The sequence below is a fragment of the Kluyveromyces marxianus genome, chromosome 3, assembly GCF_001417885.1.
Source record: "Kluyveromyces marxianus DMKU3-1042 DNA, complete genome, chromosome 3".
Classification (NCBI taxonomy): domain Eukaryota; kingdom Fungi; phylum Ascomycota; class Saccharomycetes; order Saccharomycetales; family Saccharomycetaceae; genus Kluyveromyces; species Kluyveromyces marxianus.
In genome coordinates this window covers 1,512,029-1,536,768 of record NC_036027.1, presented here as the reverse complement: position 1 = coordinate 1,536,768, position 24,740 = coordinate 1,512,029, and the positions used below count along the sequence as shown (strand labels likewise).

Below are 24,740 nucleotides of genomic sequence, written 5' to 3'. Positions count from 1 at the left end.
GTATTTTACTAATGTTTCTCTAGTATATATATAGTATTGTTAATACTCTTTAATTCTAATTTGAACTTTAAAGATTCAATCCAAATGAAATTCAATAAAAGTTGAATTTTAGTCAAAAGTAAAAAATCAGATTTTGAATCATTTTACACAAACACACACATAATAAAAAAAAAATTGCCTAGACCTGATAATATATGTAGGTTTATACGCTAAAACAGAATTAAATCCAACGCAGTAGCTTTCGTTACAACATTTGAAGGATCTGATTGAATCAAGTCTTTCCCAATTGACTGTGCCCATCCAAATGTCATCACATGAGAAGAAAGAAACTGCTTTAAGAGATCATTAAATTGCAAGGCTGTTTCTTTCACCAATTTACAGACTTGTTTAGCGAATTCAGGAATTGTTTGCGGTGATGTATCTTCTATTGCATAATTTGAACTGCCTTCAACCATTTCGACAAGTTTATCAACATCGTTATCTGAAACTTGCAGGATATCGATAGGAGGGCGATTTACAGCGACGTCATACTTTCCGAAATACAAAGTCATACAGCAGCCTATACCAACACCAATAGCAATAGATATTGGCCAGAACCACCACTTTCTAGTAAAATAAGAGGCTGCCTTCTTCTTAGAATTCTTTTTTGCTTTAGATTTCTTTGGAATATCAGTGTCATAATCTGAATCCACCTCAACGTATAATGAATGTAAATGTCTTAACAATCCATGGATTTCATAATGGTCTGATATAACAACTGGGTAAGACATTAACTTTACTCTGTTCAAAGCTGCATAGGATCTAACAAATTCCGTGACACTTTGTTTTTGACCCTTTTGACAGATTGGAATAAGTGTAAAGGTACCATATTTTGACCAAATACGGTTCAATGTTGAATTTACCTTTTTGGCGTCAGAGAAAATAACCATAAAGGCAGTATACTTTTGAGACTCTTCTTTTGAGACTTCATCGAGCTTGCGCACATCAAACATCATTTGGTGGTACCTTGAAAGGCGGTTATAAAAACTTTTGGCAGAGTCACCATCGCTAAGAAGTAAAATTTTAAACCGTTTCATAGACTGCGATAGTGATAATTTTGGCATAACGAAAAAGCTACTAGTCCACGATTGTCCAAGATTTACCATAATTGTTTCATCATCAGTATTTGCAACGGAGGACGAAACTTGATTATTCATAGCTGTTTTTTTGCCTTTTTTATTAACATTGTACTCACTTGTAGTGTATTGATGTACTTGCTCTCCATAACTCGTAGACGAAGACACATGGTTGAACTGTTGAGAGCTGGTTATATTAGGAGATGGAGCATTCATCATTTCTGTTTCTTCTTCCGAGGTGTCTGAAGACAACACACCACCGAATTGCAAGTTCAGTTCCGCATTTGCAAATATGTCTTGGGTAGTTGTATCAGGGAGGGAACCTCTGTTATTTTGAATATTCGTGTTTGCGCGCAAAAAGGAGTACTCATCGCTATCAATGGCCTGCCATGAATCTGTCAGATGCCTAATGTCTTGATTAAGTTCATCGAGTAGTCCAGGTTCTAATTGCATCCCTCTCGGATTTGACATACCATTTTGCTGTCTATTCAATAAATCCATGACAGATTCGTGGGGGTCAAGGATACTTCGCCGCTGAGCACTACTGGTACTAGCACCACTATCACTCCTTCTCACATCCTGGGCACTAAACACATTCTTTTCTACATTAGGAGCATTATTCCAGCCAGCAGACATTTTGTAAGGGGGTACTCTCCGTACTTACTCCCTGTAATAAAAAAAAAAAAATAGATCAATTAATAACGATAGAGTATACTTCAATGATCCCGTTTCAAGCCCTGCTTCCAACTGCGATAAGATACAACTGTTGGCTAACTTGAAATCCGAACTTTTATTGCAGTAGTTGAACCTTGTTTTATAAGTTGCGGCTCTCACAATATGAGAAAAAGACCCTTGAATAAAGATATAGAACTGTTTTTAAACTGAGTATCACAATATATACAGTTTAAGAAAACACTTGAAAAACAAAACAAACAATGTTCGCAAACCCTGAATATGCTCGTTATTCACTGCTACCAGCTGACAACAACCTTATATCTTCGTACTTTGCTTCTTCGTTATGTACCAGTGATGAACTTATGTACATGCATATATATAAAGAAAAAATAAAACAACACAACACTTCATCAGAGGCGTTAGAATGATTATCAAATAATGACATACTATCTCCTCTAAGGATGATGGCCTTCCAGGTATGAATGCTACTGAAAATATTTTTATATCGACCTATCTAATAAGGAAAGAACATTCAGACCCAAAAAGTGTGGAGGTGCTTATAAGTCCATGCGCAATTTGCTACTTACTTCCAGAGCAGTCACAAAGAGTATAATTACTTTACATGGAAACACTAGAACAGAATTACTAAATTTGTCAGTACTACAAAATGTACCTGTAAGCACTTCATTCACCTTTAAAGGGAGTGGCGAATGTTTTTCCGGATCCCTTCAGAAAATGATGCGATAACACAGTGCAAAAGCCATATATCCCCTGTAAAAACTAGAGTCAATCGGATTTCTGATTCGGTGTTTGCGTAGTCATTGCGATTTTGGGTGAGTCAGTGGCACTATCCTCAAGTTGGAGTATTGCCGTATATAGGTATTTTGAGCCGTTAGATGTGAGAAGAAGAATTAGGACTAAAGAGACATGGAGACCGACCGATATATTCACGTGACTTGAACGTTGGAAAAAAAAAAATTGTCTCGTGAATGTACATCTTCTTCAGAAATTGAAAAAAATGACTGAGTTTTCAATAAACTATTATCCTTCAATAGAGTTTACGGATGAGATAGTTTCTCGCCATTCTTCCAATATTCATACGCATATTTTATACTGGACTACCCAGTATCCTTTATAAAGCAGCAAAGAAAATGTCTGTTTCGCTAGTTATTGGTGCTAAGGCACCAGTTGTCGCTTATCCAGAGTTGATTGCAGCTCGTTTGGTTAATGCTTCTCATCAAAACGCCATTGATATCTCTTTTGTTGAGGATAAGAAAGCCCCAGCTGCCTCTTTCCAAGGCAAAACTGAAAATGTTTTAGCCGAGATTGCTGCTGCATATCCAGAAGTGTTGAAGAATGTGGCTGGTTTCGAAGAATGGGTCGAATTTGGTGCCAACCAGCTTGTAATTAAGAACTTCCAACAACTTGCCTCATCACTTGAAAAGTTGGACGCCCACTTAAATTTGAGAACCTACATTTTGAACACTGTTGAACTAACTTTGGCTGATATTGCTGTCTGGGGTTACTTGAGATCAAACGGTATGGTGGGCTCTATCATCAAGAATAAAGTCTACATCAATGTTTCTCGTTGGTACTCAACCTTGGAATCCATCCCAGAGTTTGGCCAAGCTCATGAATTTTTGACCAAATCTTTGCAAGAAATGAAGAAAGCTGCTAATGTAAACAAGAAGAAAGAAACACACAAGGCCAACTTTGAAATCGATTTACCTGATGCCAAGATTGGCGAAGTCGTTACGCGTTTCCCACCTGAACCATCTGGATACCTACACATCGGACATGCCAAGGCTGCTTTGTTGAATCAATACTTCGCTCAAGCTTACAAAGGTAAATTGATTATTAGATTTGATGACACAAATCCTTCGAAAGAAAAGGAAGAATTCCAGGACTCTATTTTAGAGGATTTGGAATTATTGGGCATCAAGGGTGACAGAATTACTTACTCTTCTGACTACTTCCAAGAAATGTATGATTACTGTGTTCAAATGATCAAGGATGGTAAGGCATATTGTGATGATACTCCAACCGAAAGAATGAGAGAGGAACGTTCTGAAGGTATTCCATCTTGCAGAAGAGAAAGATCAGTTGAAGAAAACTTGAAGATTTTCACGGAAGAAATGAAGAACGGAACCGAAGAAGGCTTGAAGAACTGTGTTCGTGCTAAGATCGACTATCAAGCTTTAAACAAGGCTCTAAGAGATCCAGTTATTTACAGATGCAACTTGACTCCTCACCATAGAACTGGAACTGCTTGGAAGATTTATCCAACTTATGATTTCTGTGTTCCTATTGTCGACTCTTTGGAAGGTGTTACCCATGCATTGCGTACAATTGAGTACAGAGACCGTAACCCACAATACGAGTGGATGCTAAACGCTCTTAACCTAAGAAAGGTCCATATCTGGGATTTCGCTCGTGTTAACTTCGTCAGAACCTTGCTATCAAAGAGAAAGTTGCAATGGTTGGTTGACAAGGATATTGTTTCCAACTGGGACGATCCAAGATTCCCAACTGTAAGAGGTGTAAGAAGAAGAGGTATGACTATTGAGGGCCTAAGAAACTTTGTTTTGTCTCAAGGTCCATCTAGAAATGTTATCAATTTAGAATGGAACCTCATTTGGTCTTTTAACAAGAAGGTTATTGACCCAATCGCTCCAAGACACACTGCTATTGTTTCACCAGTTAAGTTGCACTTGGAAGGTAGCGAAGTTCCTCAAACTCCAAAAATTGAAATGAAATTGAAACATAAGAAGAATCCAGATGTTGGTGAAAAGAAGGTTATATATTACAAGGATATTCTCATCGACGAAGAAGACGCTAAGTTGCTTTCTGAAGGGGAAGAAGTTACTTTGATGGACTGGGGTAATGCTATTATTACAAAGAAAAATGAAGATGGATCTTTGGTTGCAAAGCTACACTTGGAAGGTGATTTCAAAAAGACCAAATTTAAGTTAACCTGGTTAGCCGATACCGATGATAAGGTCGAAGCTGATCTTGTCGACTTTGACCACTTGATTTCCAAAGACAAGTTGGAAGAAGGTGACAACTTTGAGGATTTCTTGACTCCAAAGACCGAATTTCACACCAGGGCTATTGCCGACTTGAATGTCAAGGATATGAAGGTTGGTGATATTATTCAATTTGAAAGAAAGGGTTACTACAGATTGGATTCCTTACCAAAGGATGGAAAGCCTTACGTATTCTTCACCATTCCAGATGGTAAGTCTGTTAACAAATATGGTGCTAAGAAATAAGAACCTAACGAAACAAATAATAAGTTTCTATCTCACATATATTTAGTATCTTAATTATATACTAGTATGTTTCTTAATAATGAAATAGCGTACCAAAATCTCTACGATAGAAATTAACACGCTCGTAAAAATTACAGCGATAAACCACCATGTGATTCGTGCCATATTTCTTTCAGCAATTGAGTCAACACATATGTCGAAAAATTCAAGAAATACTTTGCATCTATCATTTAAAACTTGTACACGAGGATCAATTTCAAGGTACTCTCTCATAGCCGCGTATAATGAGTGCAAACTAGGTTCAAAAGACCAGAAGAATTCCGGAGTATCAAGAACACTTGATGACAAATTTACATCTACCCGTAGTTTGAAAAGTTTACCTGATTTCTTTAGCAATTGTTCTCTTTTAAGACCCAATGTACCAAACAATGCTAACCTCTTTGGTAATTTAGAAACAGAACCAAATATTGGAACAATACGTGCTTCAAATCGAGAGAGCTTAACTGATTGTGCAATAGCATGTGATAAAGTCAAAGCCGTCAAATGATCACCAGATCTGAGGGTTATTATATCATTGAAGATTCGTGGTCTTTCAGTTTCCATATCATATTCAAAATGAAAACTTTCAATTTCAATATCCTGTTCATCTAATGGTTTAATGACCATATTTTTAAATGACGAGAATGAAATATCGCCTAATATATTCTTTTCTTGAATCTCAGTAAAATTCCAAAATACAACGACACCATAATTGAATATGAAGATTTCTGCATGCTGTTGTTGAAATAAGGTCGTCTTCCCATTAATTTGGCTAAGGGCGTCAACATCATTAGTGCCTATATTTTCTTCAGCAAAGTACTGTGGCTCACTAGGATCGAAAGAGAGAGATGTATTGTTTTGGGGATTTGGCAAATGATCGGGAATATTTTCTGGGTTCAGGTTATTTGATACACCTCCTTCGTCTAATTCGTAATTGTTATTCATATCTTCAACAGTCTCGACCCCAGAAAAGTACTCATAATGATGGTCTCGTCTCTCACTACTATCAATTAAACTTTCTATAATTGTCTTTCCCCCTTGAGTTTTCTTTGATATATTAGATTTAATTCTGAATCCATCCTTTCCAGGGAGTAAAGGAAGGCAGTACGGTACGTACAAACACTCATCGTATAACCTTGGCGAAACGTCATGCGTTTGTCTCAAGAACTGAGATGCTGACGAAAGGTTAAAACCTTCTGCAACATTATATGCAGTGATACGTGGCAGTTCAAATTCCTTATCAGATTTTGCCCTTGTAGCTGATCGCGCCCTTTGACCCTTAGGTGCACGCTTTCTAAATTGATTGGAATTCCTATTATCATGTGCTTCATCGGGAATTAGGACCAATTTTTGAGATGTCTTAGACGTTCTTGCTGGCAAAGGATTGATCATCTTAGTGATATGTGTTCCTCTTTGCCTGTACCCAGGATACATATCAAAGGACGATGAGGATAAACGTTCCTGACGTCTACCCGAAGGGACATCGCTAACATCCAAGAGAATATTATCCATAGAAACTGAACTAAAGCGACCATTGTGGGAACTCTTATTTTCACCATGTACGTCGTACCCTCTATTCTTTTTTCGAAGCCTTATATTACTCTTGGAATCAGTGCTGAGAGAAGGTCCCGCAGATACTATTGGCTTAGGAAGTATTCCAGGTTTCTTTATACCAGAAGCGAGCCCTGCAAATGGTGCAGAGGGACGATTTTTTGTAAAACGGGCATCTGTAACTAATATACTAGGTGATCTTCTTGACATTGTTCGGCTCAAGGGAACCTCCCGACTTATATCTCCGTCATCTGAGCCAGACATAATAACAAATGAAGCTTAATATTCCACGATCAAGAATTAGGCACAGAAAACTAAGAAAATCCGATTACCTGCCAACTAGACAGCGACCGACTATATATTTATGTGGTTTATACAACCGTATTATCTCTTTTGGCTTTGAGTGGCCTTAAAATGTATAGAAGTTTCTCTCGGGATGCTGAAGTACATTAGATATGCAAAGTATTTTCTTAAAAATAAAAGATGTTACCCGGAGTTACAAACAATTTAAAAATATCGAAGCAACAATAATGAAATGAATTCTGTTGAACTAATTTAAACCGTAAATGCAATGAAATGGATTACCAATTACTTAAGAAAGACTTCAGGGAAGGTTGTATAATTTTAGACCGTGTTCATTTGAGAATAGATTAAAAACAACAGCGGATATTTTGGTGTGAGAAATGTCTGATCTAGATGATGATTTGTTGGCATTGGCAGGTGCAGGAACAGATGACGAAGAGGAAGAGTTCCTATCAACTTCTAAGAAGCGTAGCAGAAAAGACGCTTCAGAAGGTAAGAGAAGACGGATAATGGGAGACGAAGATGAGGACGAGGATGATGATGATGAAGATGATGATGGCTATATGCCTAGAGACAGATATGAGAATGATGATGATGGGGATGAGGAAGAAGAAGCTGAAGAAGTCCCATTCCCATTGGAGGGAAAGTATAAAGATGAAAAGGATAGAGAAAGGCTAGAGCTACTACCTGAAATGGAAAGGGAATCCATTCTTTTCGAGAGATCTCAGCTGATGCAAAAATATCAAGAGCGTAAATTGTTGAGACAGCATGCCAGATCTATAAAGCAGCAACAACAACAGCAAAGACAAGATTCAAAGTCTACCCGTGCTTCTGGGAGATCCACAAGAACTACAGGGCATTCCGATCTTAAGCAATCAAAGCTTTCAGAGCTCAAGAAACAAAGAGCAAAGAAGAGTGGTAATTATGAGTTTTCTGATAACGAGTCTGACGACAGTAATGACAACTATCGGGATGACAGGAGGGACGAGTATGACGACGAGGACGATGAAGAATCCATTTATGATGATGAAGAAGACGATTACGACTTAGGATATGGGAAGACTAAAAGACGTTCTCATCACACTGATGAAGTGGAATGGGCGGAAGATGATAATTTAGATAGAGATTCATCTCTCGAAGACTATAACAAAATTCAAGTCGGCCGTTCTTTTGCAGCAAAGTTCTGCTTTTATCCCGAATTCAACAAAATAGTCGAAGGATGCTATGGAAGGGTTAATATAGGCAAGGACAAACATACTGGTAACTCTATGTATCGTATGGTCAAGATCGAACGTGTGTTCCTGCAAAAGCCATATAATATGGGTAAGTTTTTTACTAATCAGTACTTTGGTGTTACCCAAGGTAAAGACCGTAAGATTTTTCAAATGAGCTTTTTCAGTGATAGTCCAATAACACAACCTGAGTATGAAAGGTATTTACACGCTTTAGAAAAATCTGACCTTAATCAGCCTACACCATATACGTTGAATAACAAATCTAAAGTGTTGAATGAGTTTGTATCTGAACCATTAACGCCTAAGTTGATGGATGATATTGTGCGCAATAGAATGGTTTTCAATAAGAAACTTTCAGGAACCAATGCTGTCATGGAAAAACAGGTTCTCAAAGAAAAATTGCAATTCGCTAAAGAAACTGGCGACCAGAAGAGCGCAGATAAATATGCAACTCAATTAAGGTCGCTCGAAAAGAGATTGAGCTCTTATGAAAAGCACCATGAGAACGATCAAAGCGATATAAAAACTCTAGGTGCATTAACTTCAAAGAACAGAAAAATGAATATTGACAGAATAAGACATGCCGAAATCGTGAAAAGAGAGAATGGTATTAATACGGTGGACGCTAAAAGAGATCCATTTAGTCGATTGAAGACTAGGACTAAAATTTATTATCAAGAAATCCAACAAGAAGAAAACGAGAAGGCTAGAGAAGAGGCAAGAAAGCAACTGGAGGTCCAACAAGAAGCCGAAGAGCAAAAAAAGAAAGACCTATTACTTGCAAAGTTCAGGCGTCTCGGTGGTCTAGAAGAGATCATTAACTCTTTAGATTTACAATTACACTTTGATATCTAGACGATTATCATTGCTCATGTAAGTAATTAAACAAAGAAAAACAATAAATAATCCTGTATTAGTAGATTCCACAGCAGTCTTTTAATCTCTTGGTTTAAATTAACCTCGTGAAGTTTCAACGATATTTTTCTTCTATCTCATTACTTAAAAAGTATACGGAAAAACAAACCAGGTTCAGAATGAAAATTACCGGAGCCATTCATCAGGCGTTAATTTAAGTTCGGTACCTGTACGCATATGAATATGCGCACATTCGCTGACCAGGTTGCTGAAACCGTAATAAAGGGATATAATGAACTATCGTCAAAGGGAAAACCTTGTATAAGATCCAATGGTGTCAAAGAATGGACAGTTCTTGCCGGAATAGTCGCTGTTGATGATGTTGCTGAGGAATTCAGATTGCTAACCATAGGAACCGGGTTAAAAGCAACTCCAGACGTGGAATTGATAAGAAGTCAAGGAAGAATTGTACACGATTGTCATGCAGAAATAGTTTGTCTTCGTGCTTTTAATGCTCTACTTCTCAAAGAGTTCCAAAATGTAAAAGATGGGAGAGATTCTTTCCTAGTTGAACAAAAGGCCGCTGAATACTTCAAGATCAAAGAAAAGTGGCATTTTGCAATGTATATTTCTAGAATTCCTTGTGGTGATGCAAGTATGGGAGTATTAGTTGATGCTGATGATGCCGAAATATTTGATTACGATGAGTTAGACGATGACTATGCTAAGAAACAATATATCGATCCAGAAATCCACTCTATAATTAGAGGCCGAGCCAATTATGCCTTAAGGAATGTTGTCAGAACCAAACCTGGCCGTGCTGACTCAAATATCACCCTTTCAAAGTCATGTTCGGATAAATTGACGATGAAACAATTGACTTCACTTTGTAACTCATTAACTTGGTGTCTTCTTGACGCGCCTGTATACCTAAATTTTGTTATTCTTCCAAAAAGGTATGAAAATCAAGTGAAACGTATCAATGAGACGTTTTTAGGAAGATTGAAGGATAGGAACTCCCATAATTTTGAAATACAGTTTTGTAATATTCCATTTCCTGATGATAAACACACTGAATCACAGCAACCTTGTTTCAGTTCTTGTTTGTGTCTGTTCAGTTCAATTGGAAAGCATTCAGAAATCATACTAAATGGCGTTAAGCTCGGCTTCTATGTCAAGGGAAATAAACCTCTTCGCAAGAACTGTCAATCTTGCATAAGCAGATATGCTTTATGGAATGAGTTTAAAAAGATAAAAACTGTTCCTTCTGAACTTGATTATCTTTCTTTCAAATCATCACTTGTTGATCGGATTAATATCGTAACGAAAGCGAAAAAGGAACTATCTCCCTGTGGATGGATATCGACCTACAGGGACACCTCTATATAGATTTTTATTCGCATGATTACATCAATTTCAAATTCATTACGCAATGTGATGAATTTTTATATATATATATACATAAATATATATGCATGTTCATATAAAACCCTAATCGTCCTCGGGACCATCATCAAATTCTTCCGCGTCCTCTTCATTCATTAATTTACCCTTATTGTCTGCTGCAATTTCTGCACCCTGTAAAAGATTAACCAAGGGTTCTAGTTCAGTACTATGAACAAGATCCAAAGGAGTTTTCCCCTGTTTGTTCCTCTTTCTGGGATCCGCTCCGACTTCGATCAAATTCTCAGCAATGAATGTACCATGTTCGGGTTCTTCATGGGAGTATCTAACACATAGGTGGAGTGGAGTATCACCATCAATCGTGTTTTCTTGATTTATATCGACTCCTTCTTGGTCTAAAAGTGTATCCAACACATCCCATGAACCATGCTTGCTGCATAAATGGATTGCCGTGTTTCCAAATGGGTCCTTAGAATTGTTTATCAAATCTTGAAGTTCTTGCTGATTAGAACCAATCTTCTCAATTATGCTGTTCAACAAATCAAGATTGTTCCTCCTGGATGCGTCTAATAGTTGTTCTTTCAATGATGCTCCCTCAGTCATGTTTTCTTTCCCTTTGTTTTATCCTTTTCGTACTGTTATGCCTCTTATACCCCCTTTTGAGCTTGATAGATTCCTAAATGCCAAAAAGCTATCACTAAGAGGAATATTATAGTTTGAAAGTCGAAATTCCGAACTATAGTCCAACTGATATAACCAACGAGTTTTATCTAAAATTTATTTTCACTCAATAACTGCGCGAAACTCTATATAATCGTTATATTTCATCGCATTTTTATAATGCTTACATTAAAAAAAATGAATGATAATCTCGGAAACATCATGTATTAATTCCAATCATTCAAACGTACATATAATAACTATAGTATAGTGAAAAGCTAAGCTTTGAAAAAATTGGAAGTGTTCTATAAAAGAATACAACACGGGCTTAAGTTTGTTAATCAGAAGCTGATGTCTCTCTCATACTTGCTAGAGGGAATACAATCTCCGAATAGAGAAGAAAGAGAAAATGCTGAAAGCAGTTTACTCGAACATTGCGCCAATAACCCACCCCAAACGTTTATAGAATTAATTGATATCGCATCTGAAAAACATAATGCGGTGAATATCCGCCAACTTTCACTACTCTGCTTGAGAAAGCTCATAACGATGCATTGGTCTGCTGGTTTTCCATCCTTCATTGGACCGCCAGGTGTGGGTGAGGAGGGCAAGGACATTATTAGAAGCAGTTTATTAAACCTTTTGGCCAACGCCAATAATGAAACTAAAATCACATCTACCGTGACATATTGCATAGTGCAGATTTGTGCTGTTGACTTTCCTGATGAATGGCCGGGACTCTTAGACTACTTGAACGATATTATATTGAACCAACATTCCGAGAATGCCATTGTTTTGTTAACAGAGCTAGTGGAGGACGTTATTACAAATGAAATGTTTTTTGACAATGCTGTGGGTCGTAAAATACTTGATACAGTTTTATTGTCATTAAAAGATCAGAATATGCAGGCGCAAACAAAATCCAAAATATTGAAATTGTATCAGTTCTGTCTCTCTCAGTTAGACAATATATCTATCTTCCTTTCCCCAGAACAAATCAACGAATGGCTACAACAACATTTACAAGAAGTTAACAAATGTATTAGTAATTTGCTATTACAGTACGAATCTAATGATAGTTTGGAAGCCATAGAACTCCAAGGTGAACTTTTCAATACATTAAACAAAATGTTTGGCGTCAATCAAAAAGTTTTGGGATCTAAAGGTGATTTTTCATTTGGATTAAGAATGGTGTTGGCAGCTATAGAATGCAACAGTGACTATTTTGTCAAAGCCTTAACGCAACCAAACGAAGCAAGAATTGATATCCTCAATACCAACTGCGTATATGCTATTCAGTATCTTGCCTCTATTCCAGAGGAATTGTTTACTGCTATAAATTATCGTGGGCTTACGGAATCTTTAATTAAGCTATGCTTACTTTCAGAAGACCACTTCGAAATATGCGATTTCAATGATTATGTTGCCAGTGAAACTGGGCTGACATCCGCATATACAGCAAGGAATGAAATTGGGCAATTTGTTTCAACTTGCGATGAACTAACGTTCTCAGCAATAAGTAAATTTGCTTTAGAAAGATGCCTACAATGGACTTCAAATGATGCACGTATTCAAGAATCTTCCCTATATTTGTTTCAGGAACTTTGCTCTAATGAAATATCGATGAACATTTCTAGATATCAAGATTTTTTATCACTGGCTGTTATGATTATGGATGACAGTTCTTGTCCAACGCTGGTGAAATCCAGAGCTATTTTAGCTACTCCAAGGTTCATTGAGAATAATACGGATAATATTCCTGCTGTAAAAGAGGTAGTCCAGCAGTTATTGATTAAAACGGTTAACTGTACTTCTTCTTCAGATGACGATATACTACTATCTTCATTTGTGATATGTTTTACATACTACAGTTCCTTTGCAGAACTTCAAACTGTCCTAGACAAACAAACGTCATTGATTCTTCAAGATTCCTTATTAATCGCAATAGAATCATTATACCAAAGTTGCGAAGAGGATTCTCTGGGCCTGCTATTGGAAGCGATGCATGATATTGTCAAATGTTGGAATATGTACCAAACTCTTGAGACCAGGGAGCGAATTTTGAATCTACTCTTACGAATTTCTTCCAGCGAACCTTCAAACGTGAGAATTGTACTAGAAGCAGTCCGTTCCATTCCTCATCTCTTGAAAGATCTGAAATCGGCAGATTATACCCGTCTCTGCCAAAATTGCTTTCCTAGTTTTGTTGACACTCTTTCGACTTTCTTACAGAGCCATCAAACCTACTCTCCCATGGTCACATTAACTTTGGAATTCCTTTCAGCTTTTGTCAGGAATCCACCTGTGGAGAGAGCTATTCCTGATGTTGTTGTTAATTATGTTTTAGCTCCTCTAGTACAATTTATCAAACAATGCCCAGATGAAAACATTATAGAGACAGCATTGCATGCATTAGCACTACTAGCGTGTAATTCAGATGAAAGATATTGGAAGGATAGTATAAATGAGATTTGTTCCTTGGCTTTCAATAATGAAAGGTCTTTATATCGAATTATTGATGTAACACCAATAATGTTGCTTTCGATTCGAATTGATAAATCACAACAGAATAAATTTATCAAACCCATAATGGAACAAACAATAGAGAAGTTATCCGATCACAATAAAGTGCACCCTGTTGATAGTTTCGTAATCATTCTTTGCGAAATATTATGCATAGATCTACGGGGTAGTTTAGACTTTTTGTTTTCACCCGAGGTAAATATGCATGAATCGATTGGGCAGTATTGTATTTTCGAGTTATTGAAGTCATTTGAAGAAACTCGTAGCAAAAATATGCTTAAAGAGTTGTCAATTACACTCTCGATGATCTACTTTGAAAATGATCAAAGAGTAATTGAATTATCCTTTCAAGATGATTCCAATGAGGAGAGAAAGTCGTTTAAGAGCTACTTACTGAAAATGTTTTCTGATGAATTAATCATTCAATTACAGCTTGAGGAATCGCAAGAAGAGGAAGAGGATGCTGATGAAGATTATGAAGATGACTATATGGCTCAAGAAAATGATGATCTGGTTCTGCTAACCGGACGGGATATGAGTATGACACTAATTGATGTATTAACTGCTTTTTTCAAAAAACTGCATGAAACAAATGACGAATGCTTAAAGTCTATGTTAAATTCATTAACGAAAGAGGAAGTTTCCTATATTTCTAAAGTATTGTCGTAATACAGTCTAGTCGTTTTTAAATCTTCTATTTGTTATCTCTTTTTTGTGTTGGTCATTTTTCATATATTTTAGGTGTCAGTAAAATATTTGTTTTATTATGTTAATGCACAAAGCCTCCAAATTGACTCATGAGATATATCTAAACCAAGTTCACACATAAACGTATACATCAAAGCTGATGGATTCAATATACTCCACCTTTTCTTCGACTTCCAAAAGCCATTTCTCCACTTACAATATAAATGAACTTAGCTCTGGATTTCCGTCATCAGCGATGATGAAACAATTCTATTATAAATTAGATAAAGTAAAAGAGGATAGGATAGTAAATGACCGATCCATCCTTTCAAATCTATTAAAGTACAATAATAGGGTATGCTTTATTTCGATACCATTCTCTGGCATATTTTGTGACTCCGTTGAGTTTCTTCACAGTATCTTTACAACTAATGTATCGTATGAAGACAAATGGCAGAATGTATTTGATGATTATGATTTTTCTCAGTTAGAAGATTGGATCATATGTATCCAGGCCAATGATTCTCCGGAATTGAATGAAATACATGAATGGAGGAAGGTCATAATTAATTCATGTCAATATTACCCTATATGCCTTCCATTAACCGATTCTTTCAAGTATAGTTTCTCCTCAGATCTTGGGGCGTGTTCAAAGTTTCCAAAGGAATTTAACTATAATCATGTTTCTCTCGCAAGTGGATGTCCTACCCCATTACTCCTAGAAGTTAACGATTTTGAAGAAACAAGAAATTGTATTCAACAGATCGAAAGCCAGAACCTGTATTTAACCACAGATGATGAATGTAACCCCATAATCGCATACACAACAGGAAATAGTGATATTATTTTGTCTGTTGATCCGTCATTCATTCCTTTAGAAGAGTTAGAACACCAGCATTTTAAACATCCTGTGGTCATCAATGCCAATAATACTGCTTCTTCTGATCTAAAAAATATCATACCGCATTTAAAAGCAATATCCGGCATAGTTGGTTTTGAAGTGTCCCTAAACATCAAAAATATCCCAACTCCGAATCCTGCATCTGCATGCTCGTTAAATTCATCGACGCAAAATTCTCAGCATAATTCAGTAGTGACTCCTAAGTTGGGAAAAACTAAGGCAAGCAACTGGATGACCTCGTTATTTGGTATTAAACAGAAGAATGTTACTTCTGTAACTGCAGATGTTGACTTAGATATCGAGAATATGAAGCATTTTTTTGATTTATTATTTACACTGTTGTCTAGCTTGACAAGAACAAAATAATTCGTCTAAATTAGTGTGTAACATATCTAGACTGTTACATTATTTCCTGTTGATAAAGCTGCACATGCTGGTTTATCGTATTTTTTTTTCCGTCAGTATCCTTTGTGACTAGTGTCATGAAAACCATATATAATTTATAAATGTTTTCTGAGTTTGTGCGGCTTAATCAATTAGAGGAAAGCCTCAGGAAAAGAATAAATAAATAAAGGAAGAAAAAGATTTCATCATAGGTGAGACGTGATGACTACCGATACGAGACTATTTAATAGACTATCAAATGTTCTTCCAAAATGGGACAATGCATTTGCTGTGATTCCACAATCACAGCATGCTGTATTAGATGTGAACGGAGGAAATGACAAGGATCCAAATATTCATTATGTTTCGAAGATGCAAAGCCTGGAAGATGCAGAAGAACAAGAAGAGACATTAGAGAAATATTTTAAACAATATTCAAGTGAACTAGAGTATTTGGAGCAGCAAGGTTTCGTTAATCTTACAAAGCTTGCCTTTTGGAAGGCTTCATCATTTAAAGTAGGAAACCCCATAGCAAACGCTATTGACGACGATCCAACAACATTTTGGCAGAGTGATGGTGTTCAACCACATAAGATTGATATAAGCTTCAGTAAAAGAGTAGACGTGGTCCAATTAGCCTTGTACTTTTGCCTTATAACAGATGAATCTTACACTCCTGAGTTAATAAAAATATACGCAGGATTTAGCAAATCAGACGCATCACTGTACCGCACATTTGAAATCAAGAACGTCAATGGCTGGGTTATAATAACATTCAATGGAAATAGACCTCAAGATGACTTACTAAGGTGCAGGTTTATTCAGATTCAAATTTTGAGCAACCATGAGAATGGTAAAGATTCACATCTACGAGGAATTAGGATCTTTGGTAATAGTGCCACACAGAAGAAAACCATTAATGCCGGGAATCAAGCTTTGGAAATGCTCATTCAAAGCTCAGCTATCACAAACGAAAGCATCAGGTGAAGGCTTCATACTGACCTCATGAATGAATACAAACTAAATAGCATATTAGGCTCACCACTGAGATGGATAATGAAGTTACCCTGTATGTAGCTCGGTACACTTTTTTTCACTCCTTCTCTTCGAAGCTGTAATGAACAAAAATATCTAGAGAAAGTAAACGTGAAAACAGTTTAGTATCACTTTAATAGAAAGTTGCAAGTTAAAAATTTAAATAGAAGTCAGACCAACTACACACCTGATTTCGAAAGCTGTAATCAGTGCTTACAATCTTTAATCAGCAAGAAATTGTCAACTTTCCTTAAAGAGGCAGACAGTAAAAAGTTATGGCCGATTTAGAGTCAGTTGCCAACATTTTGGCACTTTCAGTAGTGGCGTCATCTGCAAAGTCAGCAGAACAACAATTGAAAGAACTAGAACGCCAAGAAGGGTTCGCACTTACCCTATTACATACTGTTGCATCGACAAACTTGCCATTATCTACCCGATTAGCTGGGGCTTTGTTCTTTAAGAACTTCATTAAAAGAAGATGGGTCGATGAGAATGGGAACTACTTAATTTCGACTAATGATGTAGAGCTTATAAAAAAGGAAGTTATCCGAACCATGATCCAATTGCCCAACAACTTGCAGGTTCAGATCGGTGAAGCAATATCTGTAATTGCCGAATCTGATTTTCCGCATAGGTGGTCAACATTAATGGATGACCTAATATCAAGACTTTCAGCAGATGACATGGTAACCAATGCTGGCGTTTTGAACGTTGCACACTCCATTTGTAAAAGATGGAGGCCTCTTTTCAGATCAGACGAGCTTTTCCTTGAAATTCAATTAGTGTTAGACAAATTTGCTGTCCCATTTTTAACATTGTTACAATCAGTTGATCAGCAGATACAAGACAATAGCTCGAATAAGGCACAATTGAGTATTTTATTTGATGTACTTTTACTGTTAGTAAAACTTTACTACGACTTGAACTGTCAGGATATCCCCGCATTTTTCGAAGATAACATGTCCGTTGGGATGTCCATTATGCATAAATATTTGAACTATCAGAATCCGTTGCTGGAGGACGAGAATGAAGACGATGAGGCAAGTGTCCTAAGCAAAGTCAAGGCTTCAATTGCAGAACTAATACAACTCTATATCTCCAGATACCAAGAAGAATTTGACCCAATGGTGGATAACTTCATTCAAACCACATGGAATCTATTAACCTCGTTGACCTCACAGGCAAAGTACGATACTTTGGTTTCGAAATGTATGACTTTTATGACTGCAGTAGCAAGAGTTCCAAAATATTTTGAACTCTTTAATACAGAAGCTGCCATGGATTCCATCGTGAAAGAAATCGTCTTACCTAATGTTTCTTTAAGAGAATCTGATGAAGAACTCTTTGAGGATGATCCAATTGAGTACATTAGAAGAGATTTGGAAGGCTCAGCTTCAGATACTCGTAGAAGGGCTTGTACTGACTTCCTTAAGGAACTTAAAGAAAAGAATGAATCGCTTGTTACTAACGTTGTTATGGGTCATATAAAGAAATTTTTCGAGGAGTACAACAGTAACCCATTTGTTAACTGGAAACAGAAAGATTTGTGCTTGTATCTCTTCACATCACTTGCAATTAATGGAAAGGTGACAAATGCTGGGGTGACGTCCACAAACGTAATGCTTGATGTTGTGGCCTTCTTTAAGTCTGATGTTATACCTGATTTACTAAACGACCAAGCACATCCAATTCTAAGAGTTGATGCTATCAAGTATGTCTATGTGTTCAGAAACCAATTGAGTAAAGAGCAACTAATAGAAATCTTACCAGTCTTGGCGAAGTTCTTGCAACATAAAGAGTACGTCATATACACATATGCTGCAATTACAATTGAGCGTATTTTTTCGATGAGACAATCGACAGTTTCCAACTTGCTAGTATTCTCAAAGAACGATATTTCTGGAAGCTCGGAACTTCTTTTGACAAATTTATTCAATTTGATTTTGAAGCAAGGCGTGTCACCTGAAAAATTAGCCGAGAATGAATTTCTAATGAAAACCGTCCATAGGATTTTATTGACAGCCGAAAACTCATTGGGGCCCTTTGCATTAACAGTTCTCAACCAATTGATTGAAATTTTGAAAATTATCTCTAAGAACCCATCAAACCCAATATTTACACATTACTGTTTTGAATCTATCGCTGTTATCATAAAGTATTATCATGAGAATTTATCCACGTTGATTGACGTAACTATGCCAGTATTTTTAACAATTTTATCTGATGACATACAGGAGTTTATTCCCTACGTTTTCCAAATTATGGCCTATATTTTGGAGCTCCTACCGGCCGGTTCAGCAATTCCACCTTCAATTAAACAAATTAATGAAGCGTTGTTGTCTCCTGCCGTTTGGGAACTTGGTGGTATTATTCCGGCTGCTACGAGGTTATTGAAAGACTTCATCAAAATTGACCATTCTGTATACACTGATTTAGTTCCTGTTTTAGGTGTTTTCCAGAGACTAATTTCGTCTAAAAGTTACGATATACATGGGTTTGAACTTTTGGAGTATATTTTCACTTTTATGCCATCAGAAAGGTTGCAACAATATTTGAGACAGATTGCAGTTTTATTACTGCAAAGACTTCAAAACTCAAGAACTGAGAAATATCTCAAAAAATTTGTTGTGTTTTTGGGCGTCTTATCATGTAAATTGGGATCAGATTTTGTTGTTCAATTTATTGATGGAGTACAAGATGGCTTATTCCAACAAATATGGACTAATTTTGTTGTTGAAACAGTTTCCAAAATCGGAAACCTCATGGATCGTAAAATAGTATTGGCTGGTACTCTAAATACTGTCATATCTGGTAATATATTTGCCACCAAATACAGTTCCCTAATAGTTCCAACGATAGATATAATCGTTAAAACAGCAAATTCTGAAAGCATTGCTAATGCTCATTCAGAATTACTTGATTATGATGCCACAGAAGAAATTACCACATTTGGTTCCAGTTTTAGTAGATTGTCGAGTATTATAGAAAAGCCATATGATCCTTTACCCGCTGTAGATGTCCACAATGGAATAAGAAAATACATTGGTGAAGAGTTACTCAAATTTGATCAGAACGCTGCTGGAAACTTCTTGTCTCAAATCCAGTCTCAATTATCTGAAGACGGGAAAAATGCATTAACAAAATTATGTGCTCGATAGTTCGTATTACATAACACCTTATTTAAAGTTCCGTAGTTTTGAGTAGTTTGACAAAACATGAAAGTATGGACTTATAGAGAATGGAATCTTATAGTATGATATTCTTTTAATTCATTACTTCTTATCATCATTCACAGATCCTGGGAGCTGTTGTGGAAGAACATTCAGTTTCGGTACGTCCTGTTCGACTGTGTTCTTCCCAGATGCCTCTTCTTCTTTCCGTTTCATCTCCGCCATTTCAGCAGCTGTTAGAAAACGTCCACCTTGACCTCTTGGTCTTCTCATGGCATGCTTGTGCCTAGATTCATGCAAATACGGCCTACGTTCTCTGGAAATCTTCAAGTTCTCTTCAAGTTTCGCCCGGGCATACCTCCTTTTAAGAATACGATAGTATTGTTTAGCATTCACGTAAAATGGCTGTTCAGTAGGCTCCGTCTGGGATTCATTTCCAGCTTGAATTTGTGATTCCATTCCTGCTTGAGTTTGAATAACGGCATTTCCACCACTATTCGAATCTTGGGAAAAGTGACTGGGATTTTCCGAATTTTTAGCGTTGGAGGCCTGCTTCAAGCTAACATCTTCATTTATCTTCCGAGACTTTTCGCTTAAGTTTGTTTCAATTTGAGGATGGTCATATAGGTATTCTTTTGTAGGATTTTCTGGTCTTTCCTCATAAGAGCCATCCTCTTCCTCTCTCCCCCTTTTGGTGCCACTGTATTGTACTTGGTGATGTTTGTTGTTCTCAAGTCCTGTAGTAGTAAAAGCGCTCATTCCATTATCCAAAAGTGGATAAGCGTTATCAGGTTCTGTTTCTACATCACCTCCAGAAAAATTCCGCCCGTATGATATCAGTTCTTGAGGCATGTCTATTAATTTAACTCACAATCCTTTCGCCTGCTGGGATGTCTTGTCACTTCACTCTGACTTGTTATCATAATGTTCTTTTCCAATGCTGGACGGAAAGCGGTTCTTGAATCTTATTGGTCAAATTTTCAATGTTTTCGTTTCAATTTTTTGATTTCGTGTGGTGTACAGACGTTTATTGTGTTTCTGTATTGCAGATCATGGAAACATCCTTAGTATTTCCTATGACTAGAGGAGTATCTCAGATCAAATCCCGGTATTGGGAGCCATATAAAGGCATAATGATGGTTAGATGGCAAGGTACCATAACAACTCTGCGTGATTAAAAATTGCATTGGCTTTTTAGAAAGATGGAAACTAAGGACAAGGAGGTAAATGAGGAAAAGGGTAATGTCTTGAAAAGGTTTCTTTCTGAGTTGAGCTCAGTATTGGTACATGAAGATAAAAGTATTTCAGGTAAGGAAGAGATATTATCACCAGATGGTTTATATGAAGAAGACACAAAGACTGATAGTTATAACTTTTCACAGGCTGCTTTTGACAGAATAGGCAGTATTTCCCAGACGAAGTCTAAGAAACGTAAACTTCGCATTACAGAAGATGTTGCGATAAATCCCGACAATTCTAGTAACGGAAATCAGGAATACGATGGCCCTGAAAACTTTGAATACAATGCAGATGTACAGCTTTTCGTACAGGAATCATCAGATATAGATCATAATGAAGAACCAATTGAAGTGAAAGGGCAAGGTATTACTGATGTAGTTCTAGAAACAATGCCAGAATCACTACCAAGGTTTCTTCAAGATAGGAAAAAAACTTTCTCTTTACAGCATCTGAGACATATCACTGATTCACTTCTCAAAGAATCGACTTCTGACAAGAGATTTACACTCCCATTAGCTTCTCAAAATGAACTCAGACGAATTATTGATCATTTCATTGAAATTTTAAGTAACACACTGCTACGATTAATGAATAATGGCGAGACAGAAAATCTAGACAGATGTACCATAATTAAAGTATTCCATATATTTGGCACAGTTAATCTTAGTACTACCACAAATCAAAATATCTTCGAGATTTGCAGTAGATACCTAAGCTCGGAAAAACTAAATGATTTAGAGATTCAATTATTCTCTTAGTTTTAAAGTTGCATTACTGTCATGATGGGCTAAACTATGTGATGACAACTAACCTATATACATGTTATAGAGAAGACAGGTGCGTTTTCAAATTACAAAATCACGATTTTCTCTAATATCGGTTTGTCGTGAGCGCACCAGTTTATATAGTTCGAATATTGATGCTGGCGTCATTCCTTGAATCCTTCTCGCTTGTCCAATTGTTGCAGGTTGTACAGTGTTCAGAATAGTTTTACATTCTGAACTTATCGATGGTACATTTGTGTAATCAAAGTTCAAAGGAAGTAGTAGGTTCTCATCCGCTTGGAAAGCCTTGATGAATTGGCGTTGTCTTTTGAGATATGGAGTATATTTGGCTTCAACGTTAATTTTCAACAATATATGTATTGGTATTTCTGATAAATTGATATCTAGCCTGGGGGTCGCTGCAACCAACGATTCCAGCGTAGTACCGTAGAATTTAAACATATCCCATGCACTCTGACTTTTATGTGTGGAGCCTACAGTAGTGTCTAATAGTTTGTCCCACTGATAGTTAGATAGAACGAAAGATTTTAATTTAGACTCAATCGTATCGTATATACGCTTATGCGATTGGTATTTTTGCCAACGGTCACTGCTGATAATACCTAATTTATTACCTTTTTCAGTCAGCCTAAAATCGGCATTATCAGCTCTTACTGAAACTCTAAATTCGGACCTAGAAGTGAACATACGATATGGCTCTTCGACTCCTTTTGTTATTAAATCATCAATTAGGACACCGGTATACGAATCAGCTCTTGACAAAAGTAACGGATCACGTCCTACAGATGAAAGACCAGCATTGACACCTGCCACCAAGCCTTGCGCGCATGCCTCCTCATACCCTGTAGTACCATTGATCTGTCCTGCGAAATATAAGCCATCGATCAGCTTTGTTTCTAGTGTTTGTTTCAACTCTCTTGGATCAACATAGTCATATTCCACCCCATATGCGGGTTGTAATATTTTCACATTTTCCAACCCAGGTACCATTCTCATCATAGTCAGCTGCACATCTTCAGGCATTGAATTTGATATACCATTTGGATAGATCACATCGGTATTTAGACCTTCAGGTTCTAACCATATTCTGTGGGAATCTTTATCTGTAAATCTTATTATTTTGGCCTCGATAGAAGGACAATATCTTGGCCCCTTTACACTTTCTCTAATATGGATAGATTGATGCAAATTCGATCTTAAATAATCATGTAGCTCTGGAGTGGTTCTGGTTCCATAACATAAAATTTGATCTTTGATACTGACCTCTTCATTCATATAGGACATTGGATAAGGCTTGGAATCACCATATTGCTTTTCCAAGATGTCGAAGTTTATAGTTTTCCCATCTAATCTAGCCGGGGTCCCTGTTTTTAACCTGCCTAATTTAAAACCAGCCTGCTTTAAAGTGTTACTGATACCATAAGTTGGTGCTTCACCGATTCTGCCCGCTGGAAATGTCTTTAAACCAATATGTATTTCTGCGCTCAAAAAGGTACCAGTACATATAACAATTTTCGAGCATTTGATGACGTCGTTATTTTCAAGAATAACACCACGCACTGTTCCAAAATTTCTATCTTCCAAGTCATTCTTCCTCGTATCACTATAAGAAGAATGATCGATAATCACATCTTTAACTTTCCCTGAGAGGAGATCTAAGTTTGGATAGTTTTTCAATGCATTTTGCATCTCCTTCAAATAAATATCTCTGTCAATTTGTGCCCTGGGACCCCATACTGCAGCTCCTCTACTCTGGTTTAACATCTTGAATTGAATCCCTGCCTTATCCGTAACCTTAGCAGCAACACCATCCAGGGCATCCACTTCTCGGAGTAGTGTTCCTTTTCCAACACCACCCATGGAAGGATTACACGAACATGTTCCTATTTTATCTAGGAATGGAGTTATAAGCAAAGTTTTGGCACCAGTTCTTGCCGAACCAGTACCTGCTTCACACCCCGCATGCCCTGCTCCAACAACAACAACATCGACATCTCTTGCTTTTTTTAACGCTTCTTCTAACTCATGATTAATCGATATCGATCTACGAGCAATTCGTTGAAAGACAACAAACGTATGTTGTACTATCGATCGACGTAGCATCCTAAAGAAAACTCTAAGAGTTAGTGTGTTGACAAAGTTTATCAGGGAATGTAGTGGGACCCTTAGATAAAGTAACCAGCGTGTAAAAAGCCAGCTTCACGTGCGGGTCGTATATTGAGCTGGCTCATCGCGCGTTCATGAAGTTTTCAATATAAGCCAAGAAAAGAAAAGAAACACTAATTTTCAACTGTTTCTATTTTGTTTCTATTTTGTTTCTACTATCCATAGCGTTTTTCCACATGCAAAATCGATGGTTTTCCTTAAAAAATCCACATCCTTTTTCTTGTTGCATGCACAAAGCACACATACATCCTATCCTACCCTACCACCACTACAAATCTCTTCCTATATTGATATTATGTACACTCCTCATTCACTGACTGGACCATTAATTTTTCATTTTTTTTATTTTTTTTTGACTTGAAAATTTGAATCACACACACTACTGACAGAGTGACTGTTGCAGCAGAGTGACTATTACTACCACAGCCATTTCTGCCGCAGTTTCTTAAACATGCAGTAATGTGTACTTTAGTTTAGTCTTTTTATCGAGATTACAGAAGAACGGAAAGTTTGTACGTTGTAGAAGAGCCGATTACTGGTTCTACCATGAAAACTCGCTAATATATAGCCTAACTTCCACAATGAATAATACTTTATTGTGTAGTTCGAAGAGCCTTCATATTTTTTACTCGTTCTGTTTTTCTACCAACTACCCTGCAGAAGAGTCTACACTACAATAATTTTTTTTAAAAAAAAAAAATAAATCATAGTGGAAGGCAGGGAAGTCGAAAAAAATAGATT

The 24,740-nt window shown here is 36.9% G+C and overlaps 12 protein-coding genes across 12 annotated transcripts; 7 read left to right on the top strand and 5 right to left on the bottom strand.

Annotated features, from left to right (window-relative positions):
* Nucleotides 1-209: 209 nt before the first annotated feature.
* Nucleotides 210-1,751, bottom strand: ATG32 (mitophagy protein ATG32; the record flags this gene model as incomplete). The annotated part of the gene is made up of 1 exon (XM_022819249.1): nucleotides 210-1,751. One exon carries the CDS (start codon nucleotides 1,749-1,751, stop codon nucleotides 210-212), a length of 1,542 nt encoding a protein of 513 aa, XP_022675835.1.
* Nucleotides 1,752-2,941: 1,190 nt separating this feature from the next.
* Nucleotides 2,942-5,062, top strand: GUS1 (glutamate--tRNA ligase GUS1; the record flags this gene model as incomplete). Its single annotated transcript, XM_022819248.1, has 1 exon — nucleotides 2,942-5,062. One exon carries the CDS (start codon nucleotides 2,942-2,944, stop codon nucleotides 5,060-5,062), a length of 2,121 nt encoding a protein of 706 aa, XP_022675834.1.
* Nucleotides 5,063-5,116: 54 nt separating this feature from the next.
* RMD8 (Rmd8p) lies at nucleotides 5,117-6,916 on the bottom strand (the record flags this gene model as incomplete). Its single annotated transcript, XM_022819247.1, has 1 exon — nucleotides 5,117-6,916. The coding sequence occupies one exon, from the start codon at nucleotides 6,914-6,916 to the stop codon at nucleotides 5,117-5,119; it is 1,800 nt and encodes a 599-aa protein (XP_022675833.1).
* Nucleotides 6,917-7,335: 419 nt separating this feature from the next.
* RTF1 (RNA polymerase-associated protein) lies at nucleotides 7,336-9,045 on the top strand (the record flags this gene model as incomplete). Its single annotated transcript, XM_022819246.1, has 1 exon — nucleotides 7,336-9,045. One exon carries the CDS (start codon nucleotides 7,336-7,338, stop codon nucleotides 9,043-9,045), a length of 1,710 nt encoding a protein of 569 aa, XP_022675832.1.
* Nucleotides 9,046-9,282: 237 nt separating this feature from the next.
* TAD1 (tRNA-specific adenosine deaminase) lies at nucleotides 9,283-10,434 on the top strand (the record flags this gene model as incomplete). The annotated part of the gene is made up of 1 exon (XM_022819245.1): nucleotides 9,283-10,434. One exon carries the CDS (start codon nucleotides 9,283-9,285, stop codon nucleotides 10,432-10,434), a length of 1,152 nt encoding a protein of 383 aa, XP_022675831.1.
* A 102-nt stretch (nucleotides 10,435-10,536) lies between these two features.
* Nucleotides 10,537-11,052, bottom strand: ANK1 (ankyrin repeat-containing protein ANK1; the record flags this gene model as incomplete). The annotated part of the gene is made up of 1 exon (XM_022819244.1): nucleotides 10,537-11,052. The coding sequence occupies one exon, from the start codon at nucleotides 11,050-11,052 to the stop codon at nucleotides 10,537-10,539; it is 516 nt and encodes a 171-aa protein (XP_022675830.1).
* A 408-nt stretch (nucleotides 11,053-11,460) lies between these two features.
* KAP114 (karyopherin KAP114) lies at nucleotides 11,461-14,301 on the top strand (the record flags this gene model as incomplete). Its single annotated transcript, XM_022819243.1, has 1 exon — nucleotides 11,461-14,301. The coding sequence occupies one exon, from the start codon at nucleotides 11,461-11,463 to the stop codon at nucleotides 14,299-14,301; it is 2,841 nt and encodes a 946-aa protein (XP_022675829.1).
* A 178-nt stretch (nucleotides 14,302-14,479) lies between these two features.
* Nucleotides 14,480-15,586, top strand: KLMA_30702 (uncharacterized protein; the record flags this gene model as incomplete). Its single annotated transcript, XM_022819242.1, has 1 exon — nucleotides 14,480-15,586. One exon carries the CDS (start codon nucleotides 14,480-14,482, stop codon nucleotides 15,584-15,586), a length of 1,107 nt encoding a protein of 368 aa, XP_022675828.1.
* A 240-nt stretch (nucleotides 15,587-15,826) lies between these two features.
* DOC1 (anaphase promoting complex subunit DOC1) lies at nucleotides 15,827-16,591 on the top strand (the record flags this gene model as incomplete). The annotated part of the gene is made up of 1 exon (XM_022819241.1): nucleotides 15,827-16,591. One exon carries the CDS (start codon nucleotides 15,827-15,829, stop codon nucleotides 16,589-16,591), a length of 765 nt encoding a protein of 254 aa, XP_022675827.1.
* Nucleotides 16,592-16,914: 323 nt separating this feature from the next.
* On the top strand, nucleotides 16,915-19,797 carry CSE1 (importin-alpha export receptor; the record flags this gene model as incomplete). Its single annotated transcript, XM_022819239.1, has 1 exon — nucleotides 16,915-19,797. The coding sequence occupies one exon, from the start codon at nucleotides 16,915-16,917 to the stop codon at nucleotides 19,795-19,797; it is 2,883 nt and encodes a 960-aa protein (XP_022675826.1).
* A 114-nt stretch (nucleotides 19,798-19,911) lies between these two features.
* HAP2 (transcription activator HAP2) lies at nucleotides 19,912-20,661 on the bottom strand (the record flags this gene model as incomplete). The annotated part of the gene is made up of 1 exon (XM_022819238.1): nucleotides 19,912-20,661. The coding sequence occupies one exon, from the start codon at nucleotides 20,659-20,661 to the stop codon at nucleotides 19,912-19,914; it is 750 nt and encodes a 249-aa protein (XP_022675825.1).
* Nucleotides 20,662-21,893: 1,232 nt separating this feature from the next.
* On the bottom strand, nucleotides 21,894-23,936 carry MTO1 (tRNA modification protein MTO1; the record flags this gene model as incomplete). The annotated part of the gene is made up of 1 exon (XM_022819237.1): nucleotides 21,894-23,936. The coding sequence occupies one exon, from the start codon at nucleotides 23,934-23,936 to the stop codon at nucleotides 21,894-21,896; it is 2,043 nt and encodes a 680-aa protein (XP_022675824.1).
* Between the last annotated feature and the right edge of the window lie 804 nt (nucleotides 23,937-24,740).